Consider the following 13,391-nt stretch of genomic DNA (forward strand, 5'->3'; position numbering starts at 1 on the left):
TCCAGGGGAAAGGAGTCCAGAACCCCACGGGTGCCAGTGGCTGTCCCGCCCGCCCCCCCCACACTCCTCACATATAGACATCCACCACCTAAAGAGACAAGCTCAGAAGCCACAGGAAGCCTAGGGACGGCAGCACAGCCCCCGAGCCAGAGAGGAGGCTACTTCCTCCCCCAATCATTTAGTTACAGGGGGACCAAGGGGCTTAACTGCCCAGAAGTGTCTTACCTTTACTGGGAAACTGCCCAAACAATTGAGGGCTCAGAGGTAGGAGCCCCTAAATGGTAGAACTTCAGGCAGAGGGTCAAACTGGAGCAATTGACAGTGGACGGAAGGAATCTGCCGGGCTCCCCACTTTCATAACCAACTTGTTTCTCGGGGAAGGGACCCTCTGACCTTTGGAAGTCACCTGGCTGGCAGGTGCACACCACGGGCCGGGCTTAGCTCAGCAAAGCTCTGGAAGCAGGCAGGGAGCCCCACCTCAGCTGCTGTCTGTCAGTCTGTCCTTCTGTCTGAGCAGCCAGTGCATCTCCTTTGCTTGAAAGAACCTTCGCGGCAATTCCGGCAAAGCCAGTTGTGGGTTTCTCATTTAAAGGGGAGAGAGGCGGGGATGTGGAATTTCCTTCCTCTGACTGTGCCTGACTTTGCTACTTTCCTGTAGGTAGAAGAGCTCAAGAGAGGGACCCTGACTTCCTGGCCACTCTTGGGAGTGTCAGGGGAGTACAGTCTTCCCCACCCTGAGGGCAGCGTGAGGGCTCTTTCAGGGGTTCACATCTAGGTAGAGGCAGCCTGGGGATGCTTTCCTCCATCCACCAGCCCTCAAGCACATGGGGCTCTCCCTCCTGGCAGCAGTGAAGAGCATGGGCCCAGACCCTTGTCCCAAAGGCTGGTGGCCCCGCAGCCCTTGGCAGATGGCTCAGACCAGCCTCAGGCACCTGCTCCTGTAGCTCCTGTGGGGGCAGCAGCTGGAGAGTGGGGATGTGCCAGCCATCCCGCTGCTGCCTCCTTCCTGCCCTGCCTCTGTTACCATCCTTTGTGCTGTGGATCCCCTGGGGTCATGACCCCTGGGGTCATGCTAGACACACATCCCATGCCCACTACCAGTCAGTCCCCAGTCCCCTTGGTGCCACCTTCCCAACTGTCCTCAGGTCATTCCATTTCTCATTTATCCATGTGGTTAAGAAACAGCTATTAGGCACTGACTCTGCGCCAGGCACAAATTGTTAGGGCGATGACAGTGACCGAGCCGGCAAAGGCTCTGCAAAGAGCGTACAGTCCGGTGGGGGAGAGAGCCACGGAAACGGGCAGTCACATTTCACAGTGAGAAGTGCTTCAGCAGAGAAAAGGCAGGTGGCTGTGGAACTCAGAGATGGTCAAGAGGTAGACCTAAGAGACTTTCAGCTCCAGGTGCTGCAATTTCAGGAGAAGTGCCCAGAGCCCCCTTTGATTCCTGGAGGAACACTGAGTAAAAGCAGCAGAGTGGATCCTGGATCCTGGCTGCCCAGGTTCCCACCCTGGTTCCATCACACACTAGCTGTGTGATTTTGGACAGGCTACTTAACCTCTCTGTTGGTTTCTTCATCCATATAAAATGGATAATAGACCCTGCCTCATAGGGCTAAGATGATTCAATACTTACAAAGTGCTTAGACCAACACCTGGCACATAGTAAGAGCTATGTAAGTGTTAAGTTGATGAAACCCAGAGGGGGCCTTGCAGGTGAAGGTGAATAGGGAATAGCCAGGGAGGCAAAGGGAAGGAGTAGGCAGAACAGTGGCTTCCCCCAAAGAAGCAGTCTCCCCACCCCTCGGGGGCTGCTCACCATGCATCTGTGAGGCAGAAGTTCCAGCCCTGAGCACCTTCTAATAAACAATGTAGGAGGCCACACTGTGACCCACGACCTGGGGACAATGCGTGTGTGGCAGGTGCTCACGGCTGAAACCCAGGAGGTCTGAACTGGGCAGGGCGTTTGTCTATGGAAACACCTCCGTGTTTCAATCCTGTTTGTATTTTCTTCCCGTGCACGGGCATAGGGATGCAAGCACACACATGCCCGAGTGGGAGGTGTGTGCACTGCGTTTGTGGGTACATGCATGTGCAAGGTCCTTACCATTAAGGTCTGGAGCTGGGGCCTGGCGGTGGTGACACAACTCGCAAGAGCATTTGGTCCTCTTGATCAGTGGGTGGGTTCAAAGTTTAGGACATTTTCTCTGGCCTGTGATCAGTGCCAAATAAAAACATGCACTTGTCCCAAATACCAGAGCTTGGTTTTTGGAGAAATCCCCACTGTTCGTTTAAATAAGACTCTCCATCTCTTTGTTAAAATAAGAAATCTAGCCAAGCCATAGTCTTTTACAATTTTGCATTCTGCACGAGAGAGGGAAGTGCCAGCAGCCCCTTCTGGCTGACAGAGTCGCCTTACCCGCATTTTTGCCCGGGGGGAAATGAGGGATGGATTTCCTGGACGGGAGGTCAGACAGCTGGTCACTTTACAGATTTCTCTTTGAGAGTTATTTTCACAGCATGTGTCCCCCCCCCGCCATTTCTGAACTTTTAGCTTAAAGGATCACTGTGTTCAGATGAGATTCCAGAGGCCAGATTTGTATTGTTGGAGAACAGAGCTGTTGAACGGTTATGAACGTTCATGCTTATCCCCGTGGTGCGGAAGAGAACAAGACGGAAGTTCTCACGAGTGTCCTCAGTTCAGCATGTTATTACAGCAGATTCTGTGAGCCAGGTTTATGGGCAGGAAGAACTCTCCCCTGGGGCTGCAGGGGCAAGGGCCACTTCCCTTATTGAGCCCCGAGAGCTCCCTGTTAATTATGAAGAAGCCGTGCAGCAAGCCTGCACCTGGCCATGAGTTAGGCCACGTCATAAGCAAAGGGCAGGTCTGGTAGAGCTCGATTTCAGCAGCAGAAGTGGAGGGAGGTGTGAATGGAATCTTATTTAATAATCATGACTAGGGCCCCAGTAACCTTCCTCTTCTACCCACCAAGGGTGAATTCTGTTCAAGTATAATTTTACTGATCAGTTTTCATATGCGTTTACTCATGTTACTCTGTGGCCTCAGTTAATCACCGTCCGCACTCCTGTACCTCGGATACTCAGGCCCCCACCCCCTGATTCCAGGGCCCCCTGCCGTCCATCCCCAGCCTAATGCCAGCTGCTCCCCCTCCGTCCCACCACCCCCCTGCCCCAGAACGGTCTGCCCTTCTCCCTGGCCCAGCGCAGCCCCTCTGTCCCCATCCTGGGAGAGCGAGCACCCTCCCTGGACCCTCCCCGCGGCAGTGCTGGCTGTATTGAGTCCTCAGATGTGAGCTGAGGGTGAGGGCGGAGTGAGGCTTCCCTCTTCCCATGCCCTGGCCCCGCCCCTGACCGCTGTTCTCCCTGCCACCACCCCACCCCATCCCACCTGGGGGCCCTCAGAGGAACTTCCTGAAGTGCTCAGAGGACAACCCGCTCTTTGCCGGCACTGAATGCGAGGTCTTTGAGTCACGCTTCCCCACGACCATGGCCTTGTCTGTGCTGGTGACCATTGAGATGTGCAACGCCCTTAACAGGTGGGCTGGGCAGAGGGACCTGGAGAGGGTGTTGAGGGATGGGGGCTGAGGGTCAGTGGGGCCCAGAATTGGGGTCAGAGGTGTCCAGGAGTGCGGTCTGAGGTTTCGGGGGTCCAGGATTGGGGTCGGGGGGTCAGAGGGTCCAGAAGACGGTTCTGAGGACCCATGGGGGCCCAAATTGGTGGACCTGCTGATGGAGGTGTGAGGAAACAGAGGGGCCAGGATTGGGTCTGAGGGGCAGAGAAAGGGTGTCCAAGCCCCAGCATAGGCCCCTGGGGGCTGAGAGGGCAGCAGTGGCATCCACCTTCCGGCGGCACTGGCCTCCCAGAAGCTCTCCCGTCCTTAAAGGGCAGTGCCAAGGCCCAGACCACCTGCTGCATCTCACATGGGGGGGCGGGTGGGTGACCACGGCGGGGCCTGCCTGCATCCTGGCCTGAGGTGAGCGCCCTGTGCCCTTGGCAGCGTCTCGGAGAACCAGTCACTGTTGCGGATGCCGCCCTGGCTGAACCCCTGGCTGCTGGTGGCTGTGGCCATGTCCATGGCCCTGCACTTCCTCATCCTGCTTGTGCCGCCCCTGCCTGTGAGTCTCCATCCAGCCCTGCTCACCTTCTCGGGCTCCTGGGGTCACAGGGTCCTAATTCTCCTCTGATGCTAGGCCTTTCTGGGCCTGTTCGTGATGGAAACTGCCTGGGGGGTGTGATGGGGGAGGTGTGATGGTGCTCTGTGACTGCAGCCTGTGTTGGGACCCTGGCCAGCCACTGTCCTCCAGATGTGTCCTCCACTTTGGGACCCTCCCCCCAGACTTGGGGAACAGAAGAGGTGGGCAACCTTCCCAGGCTGGGGCAGGAGGAAACCTGATGCCCTTTCCCAGTGCAGAAACCCTCCCACTTCCCAACAGAACAGAAGGATTTGGTCCTCTGGGTGAGGGCAGGGGAGAGCACCTCAGGCAGAGGAAACGGGGGGGACACATCTGGAGGGGGGACCTTGAGAGGCATCTCAGACGTGCTCGTGAAGAGTCCACTGTAGTCCGGGTGTATGAAGCAGTGGATCTGGGGGGCTCTGGGCACTCCTTCCTTTAACCAGAACTACCCTGCCGCAGCTCATCTTCCAGGTGACCCCACTGAGTGGGCACCAGTGGGTGGTGGTGCTCCAGATATCTCTGCCTGTCATCCTGCTCGATGAGGCCTTCAAGTACCTGTCCCGGAAGCACGTGGATGGTGAGTGAGAGGCCCCAGACCCTCCCCACCCTGCTCGCCTCCAGCCCGCCTCCCTGCCCACCCCTGCTTCCAGGCTGCAGTGAGTGTCCGCAGGGTCTTGCGCTGCAGGGGTTGGGGCCCTGGGCTCACTGGGCCACCAGCGGGAGCACTGCTCAGAGCCACGCGGCTTCGCTGTCTTCACTTGCCACCAGCCCTGCACAGCCAGGCCTGCTGTGCCCTCCTCCGGGCCTTGCTTGGCCTCTGGCTTCCCTGAACCGGGCCTGATTTTATGCAGGCATTCTCAGCAGTCTCCCAGGCGGTTCTCTGTTTCTGAGTTCACAGCTCTGGGTCTGCCTGAACCCGGGAATGGAGGACAGAATGGCAGGGTTGGCGTGGGGGGCGGTGAGTGGAGGAGCAGGCTGGGGCACGGTGTCCACCTGCCTGCCTCTGCCAGGGGCTCAGAGCGTGGGTGATTCTGACCCTGCCCGAGCTGCCCAGAGAGGGAGGAGGCAGGGGTGAGAAAGTCCCTGTTTCTGGGAGTTTGAGCCAAGGCTGTAGGTCTGTGGCCAGGCTGCTGTTGAGGGCCCCGGGTTAGGCCCAGAGATGGCTGAGGCCTGCTCTGGAGCAGCTGGGTCCTTGAGGGCCACCTCTGGCAGGAATGTATCCCGGGCCCAGGGGAGGGTGCCGGGGCGGGGTGGAGGGGGCATAAACAGATCACGTGCCTGTCATTCCGCAGGGGCCAGGGCAGCCGATCAGCCCCCATCTCCCATGCTGGCCAGCCCTCCCAGGCACTGCAAATATTTTATGTTATTAAAAAGACTAAAACAAGTTGGCCTCCTCTCTCTGGAGAAGCTGGCCCACCGCAGGTCTGTCCAGAGGGTGACCACACACGTGGCAGGGGGAAGGGGGCTCAGCCGAGGGTAGAGGCGGGTGCTTGGTCAAAGCAAGGTCTGTTGGAGCCCACAGGTCGGGGGGTGGGGAAGGGGGAGCCAAGCCAGACAAGGCATTCTGCCCCGGCATGGTTCTCTCGGGCCCACCCTCAGGGCGCTTCTGGGGAGGTGAAGACAGGGAAATGGCTCTGTCACCTGAAACTCCGTCTGCAGCAGCCCCAGCTCTGGCTGGAGCACAGGGCTGGGCCACCAGGAAGGCTGCCGGCCAACCTTGACCACACTAACTCACCTGCAAAGTCCCCCACATCCTCCGGGGGACGTGGGCACCTTCGTCTTTAAGAGCTTTCCCTAGCCAAGAGGTTCCGCGTCTTCTCGAGAAAGCTGAAGAGTGAGAACATTGCTCAGCCAATGGGAGAAGCCTATGTCTTGGGCACTGTTCCAGTGCTGGCTACTGGATGATGGAGGATTTGGCTTGGGTGGGGGAGGGGAGCGGGCCCCTAGCAGGACCGGGTAGGTTGGAAGGACTGGGGAGGGAGCAGCCCCTACTGGGCCAGGGTTGGGGGTGGTTTCTAGAAGAGGTGGGGTTTGGGCAGAGGTTTGAAAGGGGAGGATTGAACTTGGTGGAGAAGAGGCTGGGCTCGAAAGGCTTGGCCTCTTTAGTGGAGCTGGGGCTTGGAGTGCAGGGTAGAGGGCTGAGGCCAGAGTGTGGCAGGGGCCTCGGACACCAAGGTAAGGACCCTGGACATTATCCTCAGGTCAGAGGGAGCCACAGAAGGGTGGAAGCATGGGAGGGACTGCGGTGACCATGGAGGGTAGATGGGAGCGAGACTCAGGGCAGGGAGGCTGGTGGGCCTTGTTGAGCTGGTTTGGGAGGGAGACACTGAGGCCCAGCCCAGGGTAAGCTGGTCCCGGAAGATGCCTCCATCTCCACCGTTAACCTGAGATGTTGACTGTGGTCCTGGTGAAGCTCGGCTCGTGAGGGTGGTGCTCTGCTCTCAGGAGTGGCCATGGGACCCGCAGGACGGACACAGGCTGGGTATCTGTGGCCACATCTGAGAGGTGGGGTGGAGTGTGCCCGCTGGCAGCCCAGGCAGCTATGCCCTGTGCAGCCGCAGTCCCTCGGGCCTCCTAAAGGCAGACAGGGCAGGGGTGAGACAGGGGACTCTGTTACATTCCCAAGCCAGCCTGGTGGCCTTTTAGGGAAGTTTTGCTGAGGCCTGATGCTCGTGGCTTCCCCATGATTTATGAGAGATGTGTCCTGGGAAGAACTGTGGATGCTGGGTCAGTCCCGGAGGGTCAGGGGCAGGGGCCTCTTACCCCACCTCAACTGTCAGGCAGAGGCCTGTGGGCCAGGCTGAAGGGAGGGGAGGCCTGGAGAGACTGAGTGGGGACCGATCTGGGAGGGTTCAGGATATGGGGCAGGTTTGGAGTTTATTCTGATGGCAGTTGGGGAGCCATTGAAGGGAGTGATGGGCTAGGTCTGTAGTGTGATGCCAGGGACAGGAGGTTGTTGGTGAGAGGCCTTGAGCCCTGGTGGGGGCAGTGGAGGAAGAGAGACGAAGATGGTGAAATAGCAGGCCTGGTATGTGGGATGGGCAAGGAGTAAAGGATGGCCAGGGTTTCTGGACCTCATGATGGTAGGTAGTGGTTCCCCAAGCTGGAAACCAAGAGGGTAATGTGCATCAGATGCTCTGAGGGAGTTGATGGAACATGTGGGGTGAAGGAAGCTCCAGGGACATCCAGGGGGTGTAGCGGGGCTGGGGGCCGACCGAGAGATGCCACGGGAGAGTGGGGCTGTCCCAGGGAAAGAGGAGGAGAGAAGGAACCAGTGTGGATGTGTCCTCTCCTACATACATCTTAACACGCTCTCGGGTTTTCTTCCAGAAGAGAGTGCCGGGAGCAGAGTGGAGTTTCCAGTGTGTACCTCAGAGTGATGGTGCCCAAGCCTTCGCCCCCTGAACCCCCCCTGCCTGCACGCTCACCTGCTTGCTCACTGGGCCCTGCTGAGGTCGGGGCGGCCACCTCCAGGCCCATCCCGGGGTCTCTGTCCCCCTCCCATCTCCCTGGGGGCTCTGTAATTCAGGTCTCTAGGGCCCTCCTGGGCAGTTCATCCCTGAAGCTGTGGCCCAGGAGCTACAGCCCGGGCGGGGCCTGCCCAGAAGCCCACAGCAGAGCCCTCCTCCCCAGATCCACAAGGGCGCTCAGGAGTCTGCTTCCCCTTCCTTGGACGCAGGTGACCTGCATCTCTGCATAGACAGAGCTCTCCTGGGAGCCACTCTGGCCTCTCCCTCAGTGCCTGGGCTGGGGCCTGGTTGGCCCGGGGTGAAGCGGGGACAGCCAGGCCCAGCTGTGCACAGCGAGGGCAGACAGCCCCCTCCACTCTGCTTCCACGGAGTCAGCTCCCGAGGGCTTGCGCCTGTTTGTGTTTATGTGTGCAGGGGGTGGAAGGCTCAGAGAGAGGGACACGGGAGCGGGGGAGGGGGGCAGAGCAAGGACCTCCTTTCCTGGGAGATGGCCAGCCTGCCTGCCGCAGCTCGGCGCACCCCCAGGCTCAGGTTTCTCTGTTCCAAGCCGACAGAGCACGCGCCGTCTTGGTGCTGCCTGCTCTGCCAAGCGGAGGACGATTTGCCTTCTGCGTCCCTGGCGCCCGAGACCCGAGCCGTCCTCGGGTCCCTGACCACTGCGCCTTGACACCTTGACCCAGCGCCTGGCCGCGTCAAGGTCTGCACGGCTGCGTGATCCTGAGTCCCCACACCCATGGGCCGAAAGGACGTCCTGAAGAATGGTTAGCTACCCAAGGGCACGTCCGCTCCCTCCCTTCCGATGATGGGAAAAGAGTGTTTGCGGGACACAAGTGTTCTCTTCACTCAGCTTTTGCCCCTCCAGCGAAAATTAGCTAAGAGCAGAAGAAGCAGTGAGTAAATGGCCGTGCGTCCTCGCCCCTCCTAGAGAGTGTACAAAGCGATTATTTTATGTGTAAATCAAGACCTGCATCCCTGTCCTGGTCCCCAGAACCAAAAGGCCCCCTGGGCCCGCCTTGCAGACAGATGGGCTCCACGTTCAGTAGCCCCTCCGCCCACACTTCCGCCCTCCCCTCTCTCGAAAGTGAGAGAATCAGAGTTGGGTGGGACTTTCCTGGAGCCCCCAGAGATTCTCCGCATCTTTCCTGCTGGGGGAACGGAGGTCTCGGAAGGGGGCAGGGCCCTGTACCCACCTGCTGACGTGCAGTCTGGTAGAGAAATAAAGGTTGAGTGTCTGGGGCAACAAGGGCCATCAGCGTGTTTCCTGGAGAGCGGTTCCCCCTCCGCCCCCTCGGTGTCTCCCTGGGGGCTCCCACCACCTGTGCCCCCTCCGCCAGGAGCAGTGAGTGAAGGTCTGGGGCTCCGATGCCAGCCGGAGGGAGATCTCGTCCTCAGACAGGGGGCGGGGAGCCACGCTCCCGTAGCAGAGGCCTGACTGCCTTCTCCTCACGTGTACAGCACTTGAAAGTTTGTGCATGTGATCGAAGCCCTTTACACACGATTCACAGGGAGATGAGGCTGGGAGGGGCCCGCGACTCCCCGGGGCAGGGCTGGGTCTGAAGCCTGAATATCAAGGGTCACTTGCTCCCCACAGAGGGGCCCCCGGCCCTGGCTGTTCCAGGGGTCCTGCGTCTCCCTGAGGTACCATCCGTCTCTTGTCCTTCCCAGCCCAGCTCAAATGCACCTCCCCGAGGCTTCCTGAGGCTCACACTGTCCCGGGGCCTCGTGAGGCTGCTTGACGTTAACTCCTGACTCGCCCAGGTGACCCTGCCCTCCAAAAGTGGGAGCTCTGGGAAGGGAAGAGCCGTGTTCCCCTGCCTCCGTCATTTCCTCCTCTGAAAGGAGGACTCACTGCCCTCGGAAGGGCACTCAGGCCCTGCCCACAGGGCCAGAGGCAGGAACAACTGTATAATTTGTGGAGCTCAGTGCAAAATGAAAATGGGGAGCCTCTTGTTCAAAACTTAAGAATTTCTTAGCAGTGGCAGCAGAGCAATACACCAAGTGCGGGGCCCTTCTGAGCACAGGGCCCCGTGTAATGCAAGGATGGCACGTCCAGGAAGCAGGCCGTGACCAGAGGAGACAGGCAGGACCCACCCTTCGGAGCTCCCAGGCTTTATTTAGGAGACAGGATTTGACACACAGCACACAGCAGAAGCCGGGGATGGGCAGGCAGAAGGATTCCCTCTTGAACAAAATCCATCTCAGATCACAGAGCATTTTCATGTACCTTGTCTCCAGGTCCTCACCCAGCTCCATGAGATGGGCCCGGCAGGGTGTAGGGCTCCATCTTACAGATAAAGAGCCTGAGGCCCTCTGAAAGTCTGACCCTCAAGCTGGCCCTCACCCTGACGGACAGGCAGCAAGCGGCGCTAAGATGGGCTCGGGTGCTTACATAGGAGGCAGGCGGGCTCCAGCTCCTGGCAGCCTCTGGGGCACGTGGCCAGGCCTGCTTTGCCTCCATCCCCACCCAGCCCTGCCCAAGTCCGGCCTTGTCCAGCCCACAGGACATGGAGCCCGATGGGCCAAGGTAAACAGAGGTTTCCTACCTCACGGCCACTGACCCAGGAGGGAATTCCGGGGAAAGCCCCGGCACACTTCGCACTGGCTCGGGGATGGCAGTGACCAAAATGCCCATGGCCTCCCCCATCCCCTCCAGAGGCCAGGATTTTGTGCTCCTACGGACCCCCACACTGCACCCCTCCCAGGAGGGATGGATGCCCATTGGGGCTGCACTGGGAGAAGTGGAAGGGCAAAAACAGGAAATGAAGATGTGTCCACGCAAAGACCTGAACCTAAGTGTCCACAGCAGCTTTATTCATTGTAGCCCCAAACTGAAAACAGCCCAAATGGCCATCAGCAGGGGGAGGATGAACAAACTGGCATGTCCATACAGCAGAATACTGCTCAGCAATAGAAAACGACGCACGCATATATGCGACAGAATGCGTGATGCTTAAGACCCTGGTGTGAGGAAAAGAAGCCAGAACCAAAAAGAGCCCATACTGAGCGATTCCACCTCCATGAAGTTCTAGAAAAGGCAAAGCTGTAGCAACAGAGCGGATCCGTGATTGCCGGGGGCTGGGGGTTGGGGAAGACCGACGGCAAAGGGGCAGGAGGGAACGTTCAGGGGTGAGGGATTGGGGAGCGGAGGGGAGTTCCATGCATTTGTCAAGACTCATCAAACTGTGTGCCTAAAATGGGTACATTTTATTGCACGTAAATTATACCTTAGTGCAGTTTGATTTAGAAGAAAGAGAAAAGAGGTGGGAGCCAGAGGAGGTGGCGGGCACGCGGCTGCTGTAGGTGTAGTGGCTTCAGCGTCGGCAGGGGGCGGGCCTCCAGGTGTGTGCGCAGTGTTTGTGGGGCAGTGGCCCAGGCCAGCCCCAAAGAGTCCCCACATTCCAGGGGAAGGAAGAGGCTGAGAACCAAGGGGAGATGGCCGAAAAGCATGGAGGAGAACCAGGGGGTCGTGATGCCTCAGACACTCTGGCAGAGGGGCTCCAGCCAGATGGAGGCCCTTAGTAGGGGATGGAAGAGGCCAGAGAAGCCATGCAAGATCTGGGCAGTGAGGAGAAGCCAGCCTGGGGACCCCCGTAGTGGCCTCCCCATGGATGCCTGCCCTCCCCTAGACAGTCCAGTTAGGCCAGCCCAGGGCCCTGTTCCACAGCGTCTGAGAGGCTGTGTGAACACTGAGGCTGGACCAGCTGGTGTGGGAGCTTGGACCGAGCTCCTCTCCGGGCAGAGGCGTGGGCCCTGCAACCTTGGGACCCTGAGTGGCCAAGGAGACCCACTGGAGCCTGTGCCAACCTCCTTGAGGGCCCGGGCTGGCCTCCAGGGTAGGCACACAGGCCCCCTCCACCCTCACAGAGTGGCTAAGTTTAGCCAGGCAGGGGAGGTCATCCTGGGGCCAAGCTTGGCAGCACTGCCTTGCCTCCCTACAAGGCCCGGCCCAGTACCCGCTCAGGCCATCCGGCCTTTGGGCTTATAAGGCAGGTCTGGCAGCTCTGAAGGGCTGGAGTCTTAGGGTGGGCTCTGGGCCAAGATCTCAGACTTTGGGGAGCTTCCTTCCCGGCCACCAGCAGATATGGGAGCTAATCGTTGTGTGACCTTGGACAAGGCCCTTAACTTCCAGAGCCTCAGTGTCTTTATCTGCAAAGTGACAGTTCTTGAGCCTCCATCACGGGGCTGCTGTAAAGAAAAGCCTGCAGAATTCTAGGTTTCCTTCACTTCCCCAAATGCCTGGAACAAACACGGATATCTGCCCCTGGGGATGCTGAGGTGGGGGCCAAGGGCGGGAAAGCACAGGCCTCAGTGGAAAGATGCACTTTAGGACCAGTGAAAGGGACATCGACCCTCTCAGCTGCCTGTCTTACTCTCGCAGAGTGATTCACGAGAAAAGGAATTGGGGGAAAGAAATGTAATTGCTTTTATTTCTTTTTGTTTGGGGCACATTTTTGGTTATGATAACATCCCCAAATGAGACTGTCCTCCGGCGCATCCTGTTTTCTGAGTGTCAGGGTCAGAACCGAGGCTGTAACAGCAGCACATGTGTGTGTTCCAAGCAAGTCTGTCTGTCCATTGGTCCATCTGTCTGTCAGCAAGCCTAGCTCCTTGGAGGAGGAAGAGGAGGAGGAGGCAGGGGAGAAGGAGGAGAACATGGTGACGGAGTGAAGGGCACAGACACAGACTGGAGGACTGCCTGGCTTCCCTCCTTCCTCCCTCCCTCCCTCCCTCCTTCCTCCCTCCCTTCCTCCTCCCTTCCTTTCCCCCTCCCCTTCCCCCAAACCCCAATTTAGTGCCTGCCGCCCTCCCAAGTGTGGTGTGCTGTCCTGAGAAGTGTGGGTGGAGTGGGAACACAGAGATGGCCCAGACACGGTGTCAGCATCCACCTCACCCCCACTGCAAACAGTTCATGTCCAGCGCCTGCTGTTCCAAGGGCATGAGGTCAGCTGGGAAGAGGACAGGCCCGTTTGTCTGAGGTCAAGACCAGGCCAAGGGGATGTGGCTACCTCCGCTCTGCCTCCCAGCATCTCTGGATTTTCCTTAGAAAAGCCAGGACGTGGTACTCACCAGCCCCTCTTGAAGGCAGCATCCCCGGACAGACCCTTGAGCCTGAGATTAGCGGGAACTCTGTGTTGGGTGAGGCTGATCTGTTTGATGGGGGGATTGAGCTAGGGTGCTGGAGGGGCCCTCTGTGGGGACCCCTTGCTGTCTAGAAGGCAGCTCTACTCAGACAGGAGGCTGGGATTCCCAGCCCCGGGGCCTGGCTCCTTGCCCAGAGTGATTTCCCAGCTAAAGGCCTGCCAGGAAGAAGACTCCCATCAGCCTTCAGGGTGGGGCAGCCTGGACGGGGCGGGCGGGGTGTGGGGGAGCCACCCAGCCTGGGTGGAGGGAGGGCCAGGGAGACCTTCCTGCTTCAAGCGGGGGCTTCCTGTACCGTGCAGGGTGAGCTTGGGCAATTCATTTCTCCTCTCTGAGCTCTAGTTTCCTCACCTGCAAAATGAGAGGGAGGTTGGGAGTTAGCCTCCAGCTCTGATGCTCGGAGAGTTAACACAGGACCTGCCCCAGCCCAGCCCCCAGGGCCTCTGCTTTCAGGGCCTGGGTTGGGGTTGAGGGCAGGGGCTGCAGGAGTGGCCTCAATTTCTCTGTCCTCAGTGTTGTCAGGACCCATCCCCTGGCCTCTCCCTATGAGGAAAGTCCCATTATTGCCCCATTTCACGGATGAGG

The 13,391-nt window shown here is 59.0% G+C and overlaps 1 protein-coding gene across 6 annotated transcripts in view; it reads left to right on the top strand.

Annotated features, from left to right (window-relative positions):
- Positions 1-13,391, top strand: part of ATP2A3 (ATPase sarcoplasmic/endoplasmic reticulum Ca2+ transporting 3) — a 38,698-nt gene that overhangs the window by 24,439 nt on the left and 868 nt on the right. For 3 of the 6 annotated variants that reach the window (XM_033847358.2, XM_033847359.2, XM_033847362.2), the window contains exons 18-21: positions 3,424-3,557; positions 4,020-4,137; positions 4,657-4,774; positions 5,490-6,103. In XM_033847358.2, coding sequence (XP_033703249.1) covers positions 3,424-3,557; positions 4,020-4,137; positions 4,657-4,774; positions 5,490-5,677 — 558 coding nt within the window. In that variant the 3' untranslated portion in view covers positions 5,678-6,103. Of the gene's footprint in view, positions 1-3,423; positions 3,558-4,019; positions 4,138-4,656; positions 4,775-5,489; positions 6,104-7,527; positions 8,911-13,391 lie in introns of those variants that run through there. The other 3 variants (XM_033847361.2, XM_033847360.2, XM_073797614.1) reach the window with 3 other exon arrangements.

Source organism: Tursiops truncatus, chromosome 20, assembly GCF_011762595.2.
Source record: "Tursiops truncatus isolate mTurTru1 chromosome 20, mTurTru1.mat.Y, whole genome shotgun sequence".
In the NCBI taxonomy this organism is placed as follows: Eukaryota; Metazoa; Chordata; class Mammalia; order Artiodactyla; family Delphinidae; genus Tursiops; species Tursiops truncatus.